The sequence below is a fragment of the Neovison vison genome, chromosome 14 (genome assembly GCF_020171115.1).
Source record: "Neovison vison isolate M4711 chromosome 14, ASM_NN_V1, whole genome shotgun sequence".
NCBI lineage: Eukaryota > Metazoa > Chordata > Mammalia > Carnivora > Mustelidae > Neogale > Neogale vison.
In genome coordinates, this window is record NC_058104.1 from 9950409 (window position 1) to 9970004 (window position 19596).

At 54.3% G+C, this 19596-nt stretch overlaps 1 protein-coding gene across 8 annotated transcripts in view; it reads left to right on the forward strand.

The window, feature by feature from the left end:
• Positions 1-2396: 2396 nt before the first annotated feature.
• CUX1 (cut like homeobox 1) overlaps positions 2397-19596 on the forward strand; it is a 354106-nt gene continuing 336906 nt past the window's right edge. For 2 of the 8 annotated variants that reach the window (XM_044232787.1, XM_044232790.1), the window contains exon 1: positions 3616-4174. In XM_044232787.1, coding sequence (XP_044088722.1) covers positions 3845-4174 — 330 coding nt within the window. In that variant the 5' untranslated portion in view covers positions 3616-3844. Of the gene's footprint in view, positions 2592-3613; positions 4175-19596 lie in introns of those variants that run through there. The other 6 variants (XM_044232791.1, XM_044232795.1, XM_044232794.1 and 3 more) reach the window with 6 other exon arrangements.

Consider the following 19596-nt stretch of genomic DNA (forward strand, 5'->3'; position numbering starts at 1 on the left):
GAAGAATAAAATTGTACTTTCATAGATCCCTGCTGATTACTTCACTCTGCTAAGATGTTTGATCAGTGGTTTATTTTGAATATGCCATTTTAAAGTGGTAGCATTTTGTCCTTCTCCTCACCTCCCCCAAGAGAGCAAGAAGCCTCTTATAACACAAAACTTTGATAGAAGACATCTAAATGTTATTTAAATAGAACTTGACCTCTGGGCCACTCAGTGTATTGTTTCTCCACTAAGTCAAGTTAGCATGCAAATAATATAAATATAACCAGAACTGTAACAAGGGTATCTAATACTCATCAAATTTATTTCTAAAATATTGCAGTGGATTCAGAACCCTGAATTCCAACCAGATGTACTTCTGGAGTATTACACAGGTCATATATATTTCACTTTTTTTTGGTTCAAACCCAGGGGATCGACACGATAATTAGATTGAGAACATCTGCACCAAATCCAAACCATTTCCCTGATCCTTCCTTGAGCCTTCCCCACGGGAGGTTTTTTTTTTTTTCTTTAAGTCCTTGCACATTTTATTTGTCTAGCCACCTTTAGGGCAATTCCGAGGTCTCGCCTGCCTGCCACCGCACAAATAGGAGGGGAACGCGGACGTACCCTCAAGAGTAGGGTACGGGAGTGGGGAAGGCATGGTTAGATGTGGCATCCCCTCAGGACAGGGGTTCCCAGAGGTGGCAGCGCAGTTTCCCGCCCGGGGCCTGGCTCCGGGACAGGGCGTGGCCAGGCGCGGGGCGCGCGGGTGGGCACGTGCGCGGGGACCCGAGGACGCGAGTGTCGGGGCGCCGCTGCCCTCTACCGGGCGGCGCGGTCGGAGCTGCAGCGCGGCCGCCTGCCGACTGCGCGCGCGGGCTCGGGCGCCCCACACCGAGGCGGTCCTCGGCGTTCCCGAGGTCGCCACTGGCCTGCCCGGCGTCACAGCATCTGGGGCCGAGGCTCGCGGCGCCCCCGGCCCCCGGCCCCCGGCCCGCGCCCTCCCACCCACCTGCTTGCTGCCCCTCCTGCTAGTCGAAGCCTAGACGGGGACGCCGAGGGAACCCCCCAGTTGACCTCGGGAGCTGCGCGTTGACGACACTGAGGCTCCTGGCCGGCAGCGCGAGACCTGGGGCACGTGTGTTTTCTAAATCTTGTGGCCTTTCATTTCCAGGCCCTTCGTTTAAAAACGCTTAATTCACCCCCATGGATCAGCGCGGAGCCCTCGAACTCGGTTGAAAGCAGTTCTATCCCACTTACACGTTGTATTTTTTATTCCATACGAATTTTATTTACATGTAGTTTTCAAGATCAAGGAATTTGGGGGATTTAACTAATCACACATCACATGAAGTGCGGGAGAGCGCGAGTACAGGAAAGTCCTGGAGAGTCAAACTCACACGTGTGTATAATCAATTAAAAACGACGATCATAAAACGGGTGCTTTTGCCAGGTTTCTGGACTCGGGTTTAATTTTAGCATTTCTGTAAACCAGGGACCCGGCACTCTGCTTGCTGTAAGTGCACCTACTCTTTCCAAGTTTCTGCACCAGAAGGAGTGAAAACCGAAGAGTCTGAAACTACAGGAAGTTTCCAGGGCTGTTCCGCTGAAGCTTGCGGGGGGACACACAACGTGCGTCAGGACTTTTCCTGCCCTGGCCTAAGCGGGCGCAGCTCGGGCTGGTGGGGGCCGCTCGGACCCCCGGCCGCGGGGAATGCGGCGCACCTCGGTGCGTCGCGGGGACCGCGCTGCCACCGTTCCGAGCGTTAACGTGTGCAGCGACAAGAGGGTCAGGGCTGTTTTCACCCCAACTCCACTCCCCCCAACTTGAAACGCCGTCCCCGGCAGGCTCGGCCTGAATCCGGCCGGGGCCCAGGCTAGTGGGGGTGCGGCAGCCGCCGGCCAGCGCGCCTCTCACACGCGCGGCCGCGGTGGGCCCGGTCCGGCGCGGGGTCGGCGCTGGGGCAGGTGGTCGCGGCGGCTCGGCGCGCTCGGGGCCCGCAGGAGAGCGAGCGAAAGCGGCGCGATTGCGGCGCCCGTCCGGACGCGGCCGAAAGCCCCCGACCCAGGGCCCGGGAGGGGCTGAGCTCGGCCGCCGCCGGCCCCTGCGACCCCCGAGGGCCCGAAGCCCGCCCCAGGTGAGCCCGGCCCGGGGCCTCCCGCGGGGACCCAGGCGCCCCTCCCGCCGCCCTCCAGCGCCCCCTCTGGGCCGGGCCGGCGGCCGCCGCCGCCCGCCGGGGCCAGGGGGCCCGGGAGGGGCGGGGGTCGCGGGCCGGGCGCCGGGCGCCGGGGGGAGGGGGCAGGGGCCGCACGCGCCAGGCCCCGCGGCGGGCGCCGCGCCCTCGGGCTCCGACTCCGGCTCCGGCTCGGGCTCGCCATGGCTGCGGCGGCGCCGTGAGGAGGAGTCCGCGTCCTCCGTGGCGGCGGCGGCGGCCGGCTCCAGGCCGGGTTTTGGCGCCGCCCGCCTGCTGCCTCCTGGCGGCTCCTGAACTCCAGCCCCCTCTCTATCAGCCTCTCACTCCGTCTCAATATGTCTCAAGATGGCGGCCAATGTGGGATCGATGTTTCAATATTGGAAGCGCTTTGATTTACAGCAGCTGCAGGTCAGGCTTCTGCTCGCTCGGCCTCTCGCCCGGGGGTGGGGGCTGCGGGCGGTCGCGGCCTCCCCCGGGGCCCCGGGCTGCCCGGCCGCCGGGGGGCCGCGGCGGCGGGGAGGAGGGGGGTGCCGGGGAAAGCGGGGCCGAGTCGGGGACAAGTCCCTCTCGCTCCCCGGCCCCCATTGATAACTCGCTTGATCAGAAATTGATCCTCTTTGTTCAATTCATCGATCAGCCCAAGATGGCGCCGGGAGCCGCCGCCGCCACCGCTGCCCCCGGTGTCGGCCCCCACCCCGGGCGCCCCCCCGGCCCTGCGCTGCCGCCACCGCCGCCGCCGCCGCCGCGGGACCGGGGAGGGGGCGGCCCCGGCGGCCCGCGGGGTGCGCGCGCGAGCGGGGAACGGGCGGCGGCGGGCGGCGGCGGCGGCGGGCGCTGCGCCGGGAGGGGGCTGCGGCCCGGCGGCGGCGCCCGGCCGCGCGCCCCGCGCCCCCGGCCCGCCGTATTCCCGGGGAAAGTTTGTGGGGAGTTGCTGTGGGGGGTGAAGCGCCTGCCTCTCCAGGAGGAGCCGCCGCCGCCACTGCCGCCGGCGCGGCGGAGCTGGGGCTGGTGGCGCTGTGGTGCCGCCGGCTCGGGGGAGGGTCAGAGCGGCCACCGGCGGCGGCGGCGGCGGCGGCGCGGCCCGGCTCCGGCCAGGCGGGCGGGTGGCCGGGCGGGCGGCCGGGCGTCCGCGCGCGCCCCCGGCCCCGGCCGGCCCGGGCCCCGGCCGCCGCGCTGGGCTGTCAGCGGGCCGGGGCCGCACCGCCGTTCCCGCACCCGGCGCCGGGCTCCCCGAGCGGACACGGCGGTTTGTTTACGTCCGGGCGGGCGCCCCGGGGCCACCCGCAGCCGCCCCGCTCTTTTGTGTGCCTGCACGAGTGGCGCGGGCCGGCCTCCGCGGCCAGAGACCCGGGTAGGGGCGCTTGGGGGGAAACTTGCGAGGGGCGCGGGCGCCGGGCGCGCGGAGACCGTGGGTCGGAGCGCCCCGCGGGCGCCGGTGCGGACCGAGGGCAGCAACTTTCCCCGAGCGCAGGCCCTGCGCTGCGCCCCAGCGCGCCGTCTGCCCGGGTGAGGGACGCTTCCTCCGCGCCGCCTGTCCGGGCGGCTCTAGCTCCGAGCCCAGAGACTCCCGTGGGCCCCCAGTGACCCGCCCGCTTCGCTCCGCTGTGGCCCTCTCTTCGGGGGTCCTGCCCCCCTCACTCCCAGCAGTGTCCGCGGGCGCAATGGAGCGCGCGGCCGGTCCTCTCCGAAATGCCTTCTCCGATCGGGTTCTCGAAAGCAAAGCCCCGGGGGCCCCCCTCGACTGTGGCGTGCCCGGCCACGATCAGCGCGCCGAGCCCAGGGCGCCGTGGGGGGATCATGCGGGGGCTCCCCATCCGGGGCCGGTGCCGCCGCGGTGCCCAGGGGGCGCGTTCCTGCCTGCCACCCCTCACCCGGAGGAGCGGCGCGCCCTCGGGGTTCGCCCCGAACCTGCCGGCTCCGCACTTGCGGAGCTTGGACAGCCCCCGGACTCTGCCAGGTGGATGTTGTGCGTAGCCGGAGCCAAGTTGAAGGTGAGCGGCGTGTGGGCCAGAAGCCCGGGGAGCGCTGCCGGGGGCGAGGTGGGGGCTGACGGTGGAGGGGGGGGGAGGTTGGTCTGCGGCTCGCCGGGGCCCTGAGCCATCCGGTGCTCCGGGGGTCGCCCAGCCTTCCTTAGGGACGGCCGCAGCGCTCAACTCTGAGGGGTGCGGGAAGGTAAACTTGACCGAACTTTCCTAACCCGGGGGACCGGTGATAGTGACCTACGATACTTTCAGGAGGGAAGCAAATGAACTCCAGATGCAACCTCCTATGAAATGAAGCGGATTGGATTAAAACGTATATAAATGGAGTCTGACAACTTTCATTGTATACGCTTGTTTTCTTTCCCTGCCTACGTGGGAACGATAAAAAAGACTCATAGTCGTTATGAAATTTCTTAAGATTTCTCGCTTAACTAGGAAGAAGACTATGTGAAATATGTATTTTTGATAAGATTAAAACTTAAAGGAGTTTGAGTATTTATTGACTAAAATAGATTACTCCAAAGTGTCTGTTGTGTAAATTAGATTCCTGAATGTAATGAACACAGCCGAATGGCATTTTTGATAAATTGGTCTACCCCGTTTTAGTAAAAATAGCTCCCTTTTACCATAATTTAATTCCTGTGCTTACTGTAAAACCCGTTGTGGAGTTTTGAAGAGAGAAACCTTAATTTTTTTTTCTTGTCTTCCTAAATGGACATTTGCCTGAACCTCAGTGAGGTTTACTTTTTAAGCATCTTGGCAAAACTCCATGGGAGATGGATTTGGTTTCCAGAGAGGTATTAGATTTTGTGAACCCTGTGACACCCTGAACCCGCGGCTGATTAGCTGCTTCAAGGTATCATGAGGATGTTTAACTACGGGATTGGGTTGAAAGTTTCCTTGTCAGTTTATGTGAATGAACTTTAAGGTGTTGATTTTGAAAAAGCAAATTATGGGAGCGAGCATCACTATTGTTTTGTTTTCTGTATGAAGCATCCATTGGCTTTGGGTGATGGATAAAGATTTGGCATTAGATGAGTAACTGTTGCTACTCCAACGAGGGTCTTAGAACCTTCGTTGGGCTATGGAGTACCAGAGTTCAAGTTTAAGGCTAACCTGGTTCTTTCTCTGGGTCCTGAAGAGGCCTTTTGAGTTGGTGTCAAGTTTAACGTCCTCTCTGTTCCCACAGACAGTAAGTGAGCCAATGAGACTGCAGTTTGAGAAGAGAGAATTCATTAGTTTCAGACTCTTCTCTTTCCAGAGCCCCTGACCCAGAGATCGGGTGGCCCGTGCAGCCCAGTGCGGGCTATGGCTCTGACACCTGAGGGTCAAGAGGCTGGGTCTCGACTAGACTCAGACCCAGGTTGGGGACACGACAGTTGTGCCCCTCCCATGCTTCTGCTACGTGGCAGGGCCCCGGGCCCTAGTTCTTGTCCCTGGGGTTGGTCTTGAAGCTGCTTTGGGGTGTGGACTGAGTGCCCAGGAAGAGAGCTTCTGAGATTGAGCTCTGTTTCGTTTCCTTTTGAGTCCCAAAGGCTTGTGGTATGGAAGAGTCAGTGCTTTGGTGCTGCTAAGACTAGTTGGACAAGTTTTTTATCCTACCCCAGACTTGTAAAAACCAGGCTTTTTTTTTTTTTTTTTTTTTTGGTAACAAGAAAAACACCATTGTATAAATTTGCCTTTTAAATACATGTTTGAAAAGAGGACACTTTCTAAAATGAGCTCATGTAACTCTGTGTGTGAGCGAAGCTTTTGGGGACGGGGCCTGCCAGTGACTGGCTTCCCTTTGGGGCATTATTCCGACCTGATGACTCGTGCTCCCCTTTAAGGAGTGTCTGCAAAAGTAACCTTGAAACATTTTCCTCTTTTTCAAAATCAGGAAATAATTCCAGTTTTGCCGAAAGTCCGTCTCTCTGATAGGTTTTATGTTGTGTTTTCCTGTTATGGCAGTATTCCCCAGAAGTATATTATTTTGATTACAATAAGTATCCCATTCAGTACCCTTTAGAAAATACCGAGGAAACAAATCATCAAGGAGTTCTACACAGCTGCTGTCTTTGTTTTCTTGGTTCTTTTAATATCGGTGTCTTTGAGTTTGGGTGTGGGAGGGGGTCATTGTCAGTGGATTAAAGGTTGTTGGTTTTTTTTTTTTTTTTTCCCCTTCTGTGTGAAACTATGTAGTTTTTCTTTCTTTCTTTTTTTTTTTTTAAATGTGCAAGGCAGTGAAGGGATGGAGTTATTCTAGAACTCCTGATACAGCTGGGTCTGTCGAGGCCCCCCCCCCCCCGCCTCTTTCCCCCTTTTCATGTAGCTCTTGCCAGTCGTTAGCTACACGAGGAAGTTGGGAGGGCAGGGGGACAAATTGCCAATCCCCTAAGGAATTACTCTCTCCTAATCCACTGAACTAACCTGAAAAATGCTGTCTGGGGAGCCGACGGAGCCCGAGATCTTTAGTGGTGTTTGAAAATGTCTCCAGCCCTAATTGTGTACAATTAAAACGGACCCCGCAGAAGGGACAGTAGTCAGTGCTTCTTGGCCAGCACCCCTCGGGGTCTGCCTGTAGCATTCAACAGTCACAACTGCTGTGCTCCCTGAGGCTGTGCTCCTGGTCCATCTTAGGACACAAAACAAGGTAGAAGATCTATATTGGTTTCAGCTCATTTCTGAAGCACAAGGAACATCCTCAGTGTAACGAAGGAAGAACAAATTTGTTAGAGGGAAGCGGGCACATTTTTAAAAAAGAGAAATTCATCACGTGAAAAATCCTGACAGAGCTAGGCCAGATTCCTCCCTGTGCTCTTTGTTTTACACAGTTTTACAGGTTTATGCATTTGGTGTCATGTATATTTCGCATACTTGAAAGGCAGGTGTATCTGATGGCCAGCCCCACAAACCGGACCTTCAAATTTCTTTATGGGATCCTACCTTACTTTAGGAATTACTTAAAAGCTGATACATAGTTCACTTAACATATAAGCATGTAGATATATAGTTGCTTTTCCTGTGAAGGGTCTGATTTTTACAAGTAATTGTCAAAGATAGAAAGTGGTTATCTTGTTCTATTGTTTTGTCTGAAGCTCTGCATTATGGCTGCAGAGAGAGTGAGTTTTGGTTTCCACTGAAATTCCCCTGCCTCTGATTGTTTAAACCAGACCCTTAATCTTATTTTAACATACTTAAAACGTTCAAAAAACCCGGAAGAATTGTTTTGTATAAGTAGCAAGTGAATGTAGTTTAAACACTCAAGCAATTCTGGTATCTAATTGAAAACAGGTGGAATTCTTGGAATCCTGTGTTTGAATCTTATTATAGCAAAGCACAGAGACACTTTTTACTTCTGGCCATTTGTTTTGTTGAAGCTATTTGAAGAGGGGCCCCGTGACCTCTCACTGTGCCCCACTACTGTTTACCTGGACGTTCCAGTCGTGCTGGGCATTTTAGGAACTAGATGCCTGTGTCTGTCTGGACACCCAAGAAGGTGCATGTGCCGATCATGGGGTGAAAAAGGCACTGTAACGTCATAATTAGAAGTGTGATTTAATATATGTATTATATAGCGTTCATGACAAGTTGTGGATTCACCTGTGATTTCAGATTTAATACACATTTATTGACATGAGCATTTAGATAAATTTTATTACATCCTGATAATGATTTAGAATTCAGAGAGAAATTACTTTTCCTAAAAACTCTACATTTAGGGATATAAACTCACATAGTGCCCCCCCCACCCCCCCACAAAACAAAAACCCAAACAAACCAGCCGCCAAACTGAGTCGGTTTCAACAGATGTCAGCGGTGGGACTCTGAATTATCTCGGCCACCTTTCCTATTCTAGTTTTCAGAGCCGGCTAAACAGCCCTGGTTTTGCCCTAAGTTTAAAGAAGCAGGCTTTGGTTGGTGTTTAGGAATTGATTTTATTGAAGAGGATGGCTAAGATCTGTATTGAGCTGTTGGTCTGCCGCAGTTTCAGGTTTGCTGAGCTGTAATCAGGCCCCATTTCAGCTGTCTTCTGAGAAAGTGTGTAAAGGACAGTGGCCTTTGGCTAGGTGGGAGGTGTCCCTGCAGGAAGTGACCTGGGATTAAGGGGTGAGGGGACCTTCATCGGCCCCATAGCAGAAACAGCTTTGAAGCACCTTTGGTTTTTTTTAAAAAGTACACGTTCTACTTTATTCACATGATATGTCGCAGTTAAAAAAAACATAATGAGGGCAAACAGGGGTTTCTGAAAGACATCTAATTTGTTGCAAAACCCATCAAGGACCTTTCCTTCGAAAAGTAAACAACTCTCTAATAAAAATAATTCTCATTCTTGCTGTAATTAAATTCTGAGAGGATGATGTTAGTGCACGAAATAAATCTTGTCATTTTCTTCATTTGAATCTGAAGGTTCTTCCTTGCTGCAGGATGCCAAGGGCAGTGGGCAGAGTTTTTGTGTTTATTAGAACCCTGGGCCATGGGCAGCCCAGGGAAGTTCCTCAGTCGTGGTTGGTAGGATTCCCACCTAGAGAAGACCACCCCCCCCTCCCCATCGGACAGGTGGCTGGAGAAGGAGGGAGGTTGGGAAGCGTTCATTCCTCCCGGGAATTTACCCAGCACCACAAAGCAACTGGGAAAAATAGCCAGGTAGGAAATTCACACGGAAATGAATAGATTCTCCTTCCTTTCACTGAACACTGTGAAAACGAGTTGGTCCATCCCCTTTATAAACCCAAGGGGCCACAGTGGGGCCCACTCAGCTGACAGTTGAAACCTTCAATGCTTCTGGCTGTGATTTATGAAGTTAACATGGGAAGAAATTACCAGAACTTGCTCGGAAGCTTGTTCTCTCTTAGCATTATCCTGAGCCTGCCAGCATGGGGCTTGTTTTCTTAACATCTTTGTATTTGGCCGTGTTTATTCAATAAGTTAAACGAGTTAACGTTTTTTAAGAAGTTATGTATGGTTGCGAGGTGTTCCGGGTTTGGTGAAGGGAAAAACAAATTGACAAATGAACTCTTTCTTAAGTGAACGTTGCGAAATTGCAAGAAATGGAATGCCATTCTGACTGTCATTAAGATTTTATTTGGGTGTTGACAGCTTTTTGCTAAATGTAAGGCGTTCAGATCCTGTCCACTTAGCTGGGAAAAAAACAACAACAAAAAAAACCCCAACTAGCTTAAAAGCCTGTTCCCGGTTTCCTCCTAAAAGTCTCTCGTACCTTGGTTCTTTCCCCCCAGCACATTTTTAATATTTTATTTTCTCATATAGTTTTATGTTTTTAAGACCAAAAAGAATAGGAAGTCCTTTTAGGCATCCCGGTTCTGTTGGTATTTTCGACCTGTGAGTGAGCGTCTCTGGTTGATCGCCAGCTTCCCTCCTGTTTTTCAGGGAGTGATCGCTGTTTAGGTCAGAATAGCTTGATGGCTAATAAATGACGCCAGAGGTAAATCCTTGTCGTCAAGAGCCTGAAGCTGCAGGCAGGAGCCAGGCCCGTGGGCCGTGGGGAGGGAAGGGCCTCCGAGGCGCCTCTGCTCTCCGCCCAGGCGCTGCCAGCCCCGGGCGCCTGCTGTCACCGCCGCCTGCCATTTCTTGCCCCTCGTCTGAGCCCCGGCCCTGCCAAGCCTGTCCCCTCCTGTGTTGTGACAACTGTTGTTTTCGTTTTTTTTTTTTCTTTGTAAGTATTTGTGGAGCTCCATTATTTTGAGATTCTTGGAAGAAAGATACTATGTAAATGAAAATTAAAAATAAAATTCTTGCTGGAGGGAATTGTGCATTTAATTTTTCTGATTAGGTTTGGAAAAGACTTTTTTTTTCCCTTACCCTGAAAATAGGAACATTCTGTTGCTCCTATCACCGTTTTTGCTTCATTCTGAAAGGTGTGGCAGATAATGGTGAAACATGTCTTTTATTTTCTGTTTTTCACCATGGTAGTTGACCTAGAACTTGAACCCACGAGATTCTGTGTACAGTGAATTATTTCTGTTTCACATTGTTCTGCTCTGCCCTCGCTGAGCTTGCAGGTAGCAACTGCCCGTAGAACACAGACCTTCTAAAAGGAGAAAGATTTTGAGTCTCCGAACACCCAGAAGTTACAACTAAAATTATGGGTGACCCCGCGAATCAATTTCCAACTCCCCTTCTTGTTCACAGGGCAGAGACGTTTTCAGTCGTATGATTTTGAAACAGAAAACTGCGACTTCAGGAGCATTTGTGGAAGCATTGATTTCACTGGGATCGCTTCATTTCAGCTGTGCCTCGGTTCCTGGCTTACATAATAGCGTGTGCTGTCCCAGCATTAGCCGAGGTGGGGGGGGCAAGGCCAGGTTTGGGGTCATGCTCCTGTTGCATTGGCATGTTGGGGGGCCCGGGAGCCCGACAGGAAACCCAGGCTGCTGCAAGGCGCCCATCCAGGAGACTTGGTCCACTAGGGACCCCACAGTGCCACGTGAGCTCAGGGGGCCAGTGAGCGCCAAGGGCCTGGAGAGCAGTGCTAAGCGGTCAGAAAGGCGTCTCTTGGGACCTGGTCACCTTGGCGGGATTGGGGCAGGGGCGGCGCTCCATCGTCTCTCTTCTCCCTGCTCAAATTTGTCAGCATTGACGTGGGATTGGGAGAGGAAGGGTATTGCCAGTTGTGGCTTAAATGTCACTGTCAGGGGAGCGAGAAGTGGTTTGCGATTGTTTTACTTTGCTCCGTGTTGGTATGTAATTATGCTGTCATTTTACAATGCACCAGTACTTGAATAAATCTTGTGTGTGTGTGTGTGTGTGTGCGTGTGCATGTGCAGTTGGTTCTGGGGCCTGCTTGTTGTATGCAAGAGCCGGATCTTTCTCGCACACGAGAGCTGAGCTGAGTGTGTAGCCTTTCCTTGTTTCAAAAGTGTCTTGGAAACAGGTCACGGTCCATTATAGACGTGGCTGCCGGATTAATCCTCCCAAACCATTGATCCTTTGCGCTGTTCTTTCTCCTTCAACTCCCACAGGGGCTCACTTGGGTGCCGAAAGGAGACCACTTTCCTTAGGCGAGCACGCAGAGCTCCTGATGGCTGGCTCCCCTTACCCAAACCTCTTGCTCCACTTAAAGATCTGAGCTCGATGCTCACTTTGGGGAATGCTGTCACCCTCCCTCTGCACATCAGAACGTCAAACCTCCTTTCGCGCAGTCTGTTCCTTCCGTTCTGACCCAGCGCTGCGGGAGCCTCTGTGCCCCAGGCGTTGGTGATGCCGGGCAAGGTCGCAGCCCTCGCCACCTGGGGCAGCGGGCAGCGGGCGTCTGGTCTGTGACGGAGCCGTGCGCCGTGAGGGGTGGGGGCTGCAGACGAAGGGAGTCGTTGTTGGGGAAAGCCTCCCCGGGGGCAGAGAGAAGGCCTCAGCCCAGATCTGTGCACCTGGGGAAGGAGGGAGAGAGGGCATCCCAGCAGAGCAGCTGGGGTGTGCCTGGTGGTCCCTGAGGTCTGGCTCCCTTCCCTGGACCCCATGTAGCATCCACCAGGGCTTCCAGCTGTGCCTCACCACTCAGCGCTCCTGGTCTGCCCCTTATGTTGTCCTGTATCTGCTGTTTCATCCAACCCTGTATGGTAGCGCCCAGCAAGTCCCGCGGCAGCAGCATCCCGGCCTTTAAGGGGGCACAGTACTGGATATTTTGGTTTCAGACTCATTCAGCCGGTTCACTTAAGAGTGCAAACGGAATTCGCCATAGGATTGTGCAAGGGAGATGGCATATATGAAAATGGCTGTGTTTTGAAAGCTCCTGATAAGCGTATACGCCAAAGGAACCTGCATTTCTTATTTATTTTCATTTATTAAATTCCATCTTTGTAAAGCGACCTGTACATTGGTTAAAATATATGTAATTGTATTTGTGGTACGTAAAACATGGGGGAAAAATCCACATTTTTAAAAATAGAATTAGGCAGAACAATTCTTTGACAAAGATTTATTCTCTGACTCTGCCCAGAGCCTGAATGGAAGGAAACTTCCCCCTAAGAACGGGGAAAGTGCGTATTGTAGTGATTAGAGCCCGACCAGTGCAAGGGAAAGCAGGCAGCAAGAGGCCTGATGGTCTGGGTGTCAGCCCTGGAGAAATGTCCCCAGTGTGCTCAGCCCGCAGGAGCCGCCCCACGGGCCTGGCGTGCGAGGCAAAGGCCTTGGGCCAGGCCCTCTCCTGAGCACTGGCCTTCATAGCCGGCATGCTTTCTCTGCTTCTTCATTTACAAAGAAAGTACCTAGGATATTTTTGTGGAGGTGACGTCACTGTCTGGCCACATAAGCATTTGCATGGATTTGGGGAAGTGAGGGTTGCCAGGGGCAGCTGAGAGGGGCCACAGACCCCAGGGGCCTGCCTGGGTGGCTGATGGGGGCGGGGTGCCCCCCCGCCCCTCCCCTGCATCCACAGGGACTGGAGGAGGGAGAGGAGCCAGGCTGGGGGAGAGGGTGTGCTCCTGGTGGCATCTGGGATTTGGGGGGGAGGGAGTTTGGGTGGGAATTGGGGGGCTGAGCCCTGGAGAGAAGGAGAGGGGAGCTCAGCGGAGAGTTCGAGGTTGGTCGGTGTTGAAGCGTAGATGAGAACTTGAATCCTGGGGGCAGGAGCCTGGGGAGGACTTGTCTGCTTTGCAGTTGGTACACCAGAGGCGGGCATCATTTGTGCTGGGGAGGGCTGGAGAGCTACTCTGAACCGGGGGACCCCCGCCCGAGTGTTCACTGCGCAGCGTTGCGGTGCGTGGTGGACGTATAGTAACTGGGTTCATGCCCACTGGTGACAAGGCAGTCTTCAGCTTTCTTTTTTTTCTAAGTTTACACTGACAGCTATCATTTCCCAAGTACTGACCAGGGGCAGGTGCATTTTGGGCCCTTGATTTCTCTCCTGTCATCCACACCATGGCCCCGGGAGGAGAGAGGACTGGCTGTTTGGTGAGAAGCCAGCGAGCAGCAGGGCTTTCCCGCCGATCCCTGCCATCCACGAGACCGGCTTTGTAGAAGCCCTGGCGTCCTTGTCATGAGGCTGTGGGAAGCTTCGGGGGCGGGACCCCGGTCCACGGACCACTTGAAGTGAGCCCAGGCCCCCGGAGGTCACTTAATGTGAGCGGCTGGAGATGGAAGTGAAGCCTGGGGGGTGGGCGTGCCCGTACCTGGGTTGACCTCGGTGGGCGGACCCCTTCTGGCTGAGACCTTGCTGGATCTGAGGAAATTTCCTAGAGCCTCCCCAGCCTTGCGACTTGAAAAGCCACTTATAGTGCTCCAGCTCCCCAGAGAAGGGAATCCGATCCTCCTTCGCCTGGCACCGAGCGTTCCCAGCAGCCAAAGTTACCTGATAGTTGGGGCGCAGCGATCGCCTCGAACCCAGAGCAGCCCTCCTTCCTGTGCCCCCTGCTGGCCTCCATGTCCCATCTGTGCAGGCAGCAAATGTGTCGGAAGAGATTTGGGGAAATGGTAGTAGGCAGGAGAGACGCCTGATCATGGGACCTGGACCATGGGGAAGGAGGAAGGGACGGAGGGACGGAGCTGGCAGGGGTGAGGCGGGCTGGGGAGCGTGACTCTAACCAGAGCTGTTCTCTGAGACACGGGCCTGAAGCTGGGGTTAGGAGCAGTTTGCTTTAGAGCCTAATATTTATGTGTCCCCCTGTGCTGGCCAGGACACGATCCCCCTCGCTCAGTCCCCGGGAGTGCAGTTGATTTAAATGCTCAGGGATGCTGGGTTCAGATCTGGGCAGCATCACCTGACCGCACCAGGCACACGGGGTTCAGTCCTCAGTTAGACATCAGAGGCAGTGTCGTGGTGCATTCAGTGAGAGACTGGCTTTGTAAGGCGTCTGTCCCGAGAGAAGAAGTACCCCTCCCCCCATCCACTCCTTAGGTCTCAATCTAGGTTAGTCAGGGAATTATCGTGGGAAAATGGAGCTTTTAGGCTACTCTGAATTCGTATGACCTTTTTGCATGTCTGATTTTTTTTTTTCTTTTGGATGGTGCAGCTTTTTTGGTAATGAAGTTATAAATTTAAAAAATACATGCAGAAAGGTGCAGAGGCAGCATGTGTGAGTGAAGTTGTGGCAGTTGTGTTTGTTTGGGGGTGAGTCGCAGACTGGTGGGGCCATTCATTGGAGGGAGGCTGTCGCCGTGGTGCCCGATCACCCCTGGGGCGCCAGGAGGAGGAAGCCCCCTGCTCTGCTGGTCAGGGAACCAAAGGACACACAGGATCCCCAGGTGTCAGGTTATAAGGGTGGGGGTCTGGGAAGATGAGCCTCGGCCATTTCACTCCACTGGCTTCACCGCTGGGCCGTGCGCTGTTCTAGCACAGGATTCTAATGGCCAGAACAGTGGGGAAACCCCTGCCTTCAAGGAACTTACATTCTGGCAGGGGAGACAGAAAGTAAGCATAAGGGATATGTAAATTCTTTATTGCATGTGCCCCGGGCATGGAGTAGACAGCAGGACCTCTGTGCAAAGAAAGCCCCACTGAGTCACATGACTCAGTCACCGGCCAGAGCGAGGAGGGCGAGGTGGTGAAGACAAGCAGGGGAGGGGCGCTTGGGTGGCCCCGTCCGTTAAGCGTCTGCCTTCGGCTCAGGTCATGATCTCCAGGACTTGGAATTGAGCCCTGCGTTAGGCTCCCTGCCCAGCAGGAAGCCTGCTTCTCCCTGTCCCCCTGCTTGTGTTCCCTCTTTCTGTCAAATTTAAAAAAAAAAAAAAAAAAAAAAAAAAAAAAAAAAAAGACAAGCAGTGGGCAGGAGACTCTGTGTGGAAGGCCTAGTCCTGGGGAGGGATGGGGAGGGGCAGGGGAAGAGATACCAACCTGAGTAGGTGGGGTGAGGAAGAGGAAGGAACCTGGGCCCTGGTGTTTTGGGGCAGGGCCCCTGGGGTCGTGGGGGCTGTGGCTGAGAAGGGGCCGCCTGTGGGCGAGGTATCAGCGGAGAGCCTGAGTGTGGGAGCAGGCAGGGAGGGAGGGGCCTTCTGGGTCCACTTGACCCTGAGCGTCGGGCAGGCCGGTGTCACCTGGCGCCTGGCGCTGGCCCTCGCACACTGCGGCCGGCCCGGCCCCACGGGTTTATTAAAAGCAGGTGGGGTGAGTGCCCTGGACTTGAGCGCGGGGCGTGACTCAGATGTGCAGGGAGCCAGCCTGCAGTTCTTTCTTCTTCCCTGTTTGCTTTTTGTCGGTAATCCTTTGTAATTCCCCAGTTTCATGATGTAATTTTAATGGAATTAAACTTGAACACTTTGAAATTATGTAATTAATTACGTTCAGCTTCAATTACAATGACTAATTATAGCGTGATACCTGGTGGCAAGTCAGGTAGGTAGGTACTGGTGGGGTCTCGAGCCTGCCAGCCATCAGGACAGCCACCTTCTGGGCAGCACCTGAGCCACCTGCGCCCCGGGGACAGGGCGGCCGCCTCGTGGGTTGCCTGGGGTGCTTCTCAGTCCCACCTCTCTCTGGGACAAGCCGACGTGCGAGACGCGTGGGGAGGGCGGGCGGTGGCGTGCGGGAGGGGGGTTTGGGGATGCCAAGGTCGAAGAGGACTCACTTGTAAGTTTGGGGTGCCGGGAGGAAGCTGAGGGCCCTGTTGTGAGATCCTTCTCCCCTGCGGGAGGGAGGCTGCTTCCAGGGCCACGGGAAGTGTCAAAGAGCGGCTCAGACGGTTTACGCAGAGAAGAAAAGGTGTGAGAACCACCTTGGGGTGAACAGCAGAGGTGTGAGCGGGTTTAAAAAGGTTCCTGTGCGGTGTTACTTCCAGGTGGCCGAAGTGCAGGGCTTCTGGAACCAGCAAACGGAGCCTGGGATGCCAGATCCGAGCTCTGTGTTTGCGGACTTCCCAGAAAGTCTCCCTCCACTTTGCGCGCGGTGGTGGTTTGACCTAGTGTTAGGAGGAGGGGCTGTCTAGCTGGAAACACTCACCCGAGCTGACCGCCGCCCCCTAAGGCACCCACATGTCCTCCTGCTGGGGGACGAGCAGCTCCAGGATGGCGGGGGGTGCAGCGTTCCCACGGGGATGGAGTGGTCAGGCCCTTCCGCCCTGTGCCGGCACAGCTGCCCGCCTGCCCGTCCTGACCCCAGACACACCTGCCATCCAGCTGTTCCTCCACGGAGGCTTCTCGGAATGGGCTCGAAACACAGGCGCCTGCGTGTGGCATTGGGGGCCAGTGTGCCGAGTCTGCGAGGTGCCTGCTGTTTGTTTGAGAGGCGTAGGGCGTTTTCCCAAAAGCTGATTCTTACATCTCAGAGAGGTTTTCACAGTGCTGTCTCTAGGTTTTCCAGCATATTCCTTTCCCCACTGGGTGTGCGGAGGGGGCCTCCCTGGCCAAGGAGCCCCCGCTCTCAGAAGCTTGAGCAGAGGCTGTGATTTGGGTTAGGGCCATTAGGATGTCTGAAAATCTTACAGACCTTTATTTTTTAAGGGACAGTGTGACCTGGAAACGTTTGCGTGTACAACTAGTTTTCCATTTTGGTGTGGGGGGGGCGATGGTGCAGAGTGCTCTTGAAAACATTTTTTTTTTCCTATTGAACATGCTTCAAAGAATGGCTGCCCGGACACAATGCCCAGTACCTCTGTTCTGTTACTTTCTACTTTTCTTTTCTTTCCTTTTCTTTTTTTTTTTTTTTAATGTAAGCTCTACCCCCGACATGGGGCTTGAATTCCCGACCCCAAGATTAAGAGTTGCGTGCTCTACCGACTGAGCCCAGCCGGGAGCCCCTGTATCTCTATTTTTTAAGATAAAATTCATGTAAAATTCACCGCTTTAACCTCTTTAAACCGTGCACTTTGTTTTTTTGCACGTATTCATAACGTCCGGCGACTCTCACCGCAGTCCGGGTTGTTGAACACTGCCAGCACTCCAGCAAGAATTCTGCTCGTACCTCTTAGCCATGACCCCCACCTTGGCCCTTCCCCCTTCCCGCCGCAGGTTCCCCGTACCCATTCCTCTACTTTCTGTCCCAGTGGATTTGCCTGTTCTGGGTATTTCACATGTGAATGGAATCCTACAGTGTGGGGCCTTCTGTGTCTGGCTTGTTTCGCTCAGCGTAATGTCTTCCAAGCCCGTCTGTGTTGTGGGTCAGATCCATACTTCATTCCTTTTCAGGGCTAACTAATATCCCGTGGTACGGGCATACAGCATCTGATCATCCTGTCCTAAATGATGGGCATTTGGGTGGTTTCTGCTTTGGAGCTCTCGGGAGTAAGGCTGCTGGGAACATCTATCCGTGAGCAAGTTTTTATGCAAAGTATGTTTTCAGGTTTCTTGGGTCCGTACCTGGGAGAGGAAGTGGTGGATCAGATATGGGGACTCTGTCCACAGTTTTGAGCTTGGCCTCTTGTGTATAGCTCCTGTTTGTTCCCCAGGGTTCTCATTTTAACATGAAGGCTGCTTCCGTCTTACTCTGCCCTGCTCTCATCTTCCTCTGGCCTTCTCCTTGGGGCCTGGCATGGCGGCGCTGCCCCCCTTTGCAGCCAGTGCAATAGACAGAGGGGCTAGGGGAAAGGCTGTGTGTTTGGCCGAGAGCAGTCCCTGGTAGTCGCCTGCCCGGGGTGTCTCCCCTCCCCTGCGCGCCCGCCTGCCTCCTTATTCTTTCCTGCTGTTCCGGGAAGACACAAGAATTTTGGCTAAACTGTCCTGGCAGTGCCTTCCCCCAGCCACGTGTGGTGGGGATTTTACTTTCTTTTGGCCACGGAGACAGGCAGTGTCAGAGTTGCTCATGAGAAAGTGCTTCTTCTCTCATAAAAGGAGATGAGCCGGGACAAAGTCCCCCTGGAGCCTGGGGGTCAGCTGTCACCGATCTGAGCATTGTAGCCCTCCCTCGCCCCTGCCCCAGAATGGGGCAGATGCAGGGGTGGAGGAGCAGGAAGACGGAAGGGGCCTGGGCTCTCCATCCTGTGGTCACCCTGCCCCCAGCCGTGTGCAGCACGGATGAAGCAGGAATATTGCATTTACCATCCAGATGGTAGGAAGTTTCTCTTGGCTGCTCTGCTGGCGCGGACTTCTGGGTGATGCATTTGAGATGCTCCGGTCCTGGGTGACTGTGGACTTGAGAGTGTGAGGAGGAACGTGTGCTCCAAGCTCACTCTCCTAGTAGCAGGCAGGATCCCATTTGCCAAGCCAGATGTCCCTCAATACTTTGGATAGAGCCAATAAAGCAGTAAGCAATTAGAATGGTTAATATTCAGTTAAGTATAATTAGAATCGGGTGTGAATTGTGAATGAAATTGACAGGTTCCATAAGTTACAGCAAAATACCAAATCTTTTAAGCTGGGTACATGTGTCTGCACGGGTCTGTCTAGCCGGATAGGTGTGTCAGAGCCCCTCCGGAGTGGAATCGCCACAAGGGGCCGTTACCAACTCAGTTCACAGTCATTTTCAGAGTTTGGGGACAGCTTGCCAACTGTTTTTGTCATGTTAAAAGATTGAAATCCTTAAGTCAAACTCTAAGAGTTTTAACACTCATTTGTACACGAGGGGCAGGAAAATCCAGATTCCTTTTTTCTGCTTGCCTCCCGGGTGTGCGTGTGAGCGAGTGTGCGTGTGTCTCTCGCCCTACATCACTCCTCAGTTCACAGCAGGCCTGAATTCATCGTATTAAATTTTTCCTCTGACCGCCCCCCCCACCCCCCCCCCCCCGCCGTGCTAGTGTGTTCAGTTTTCCTTGGCCCTGTTCTTGCGAACTGTGTGGCCTGCTTCGGAGGGTAGACGGCTTCTTTCCTGCCTGGCATCATGCTAGACGTCTTAGTCCCTCCTTTTTACTCGTCGCTGGTTGTGAGATCTGTCCGTGTTCCTCCCTACGCATTTTGGTCGTCCTTCACGGTAGCAGCATTGGATTCCATCCGAAGATGCAACAAAATACTGTAGACGGGGGTGGCTCCACAACACACATTTTCGTTCTCACAGTTCTGGAGGCTGAAAGGCCAAGGTCAAGGTGCCTGCAGGTTGTATTCCTGGAGAGTGTCCTCTTCCCAGCCTGCAGATAGCCATCTTCTTGCTGTATCCTCCGGGCCGCAGAGGGGACTGAGAGACAGTGAGGGAGTGTCCCCTCTCTGGGGGAGAGTGTCGCTTCTTGTAAGGTCGCTAATCTCAGCATGGGGACCCCACCCTCATGACCTCATCTAAACCTGAGTACCTCCCAAAAGCCCACTTCCGGATGTCATCGCATCAAGAGCTAGGGCTCCATCGTATGAATTTGGGGGACACACAGTTAAGTCTGCAGCACCCCCCCCAGCTTCTGTGTCCATTTCTGTGGGGGTGGCCCCGCACTGTGGCCGCTAACATCCTAATGCCTTGGGCATCCCAACATACCTCACTGCATGGGTGGCCCAGGAGTGGATTGCTGAGTCCAGAGCACAAGGGCTGTTCATTTCACTGAGCTCCTCCAGATTGTTTCCCAGAGCGGAGGCACCGCAGAGCTCTCCCCGTTCACATCAGCACTTCTTGGAGACTTTTTCCCATTCTGATGGTTTTAAAGTGGTAC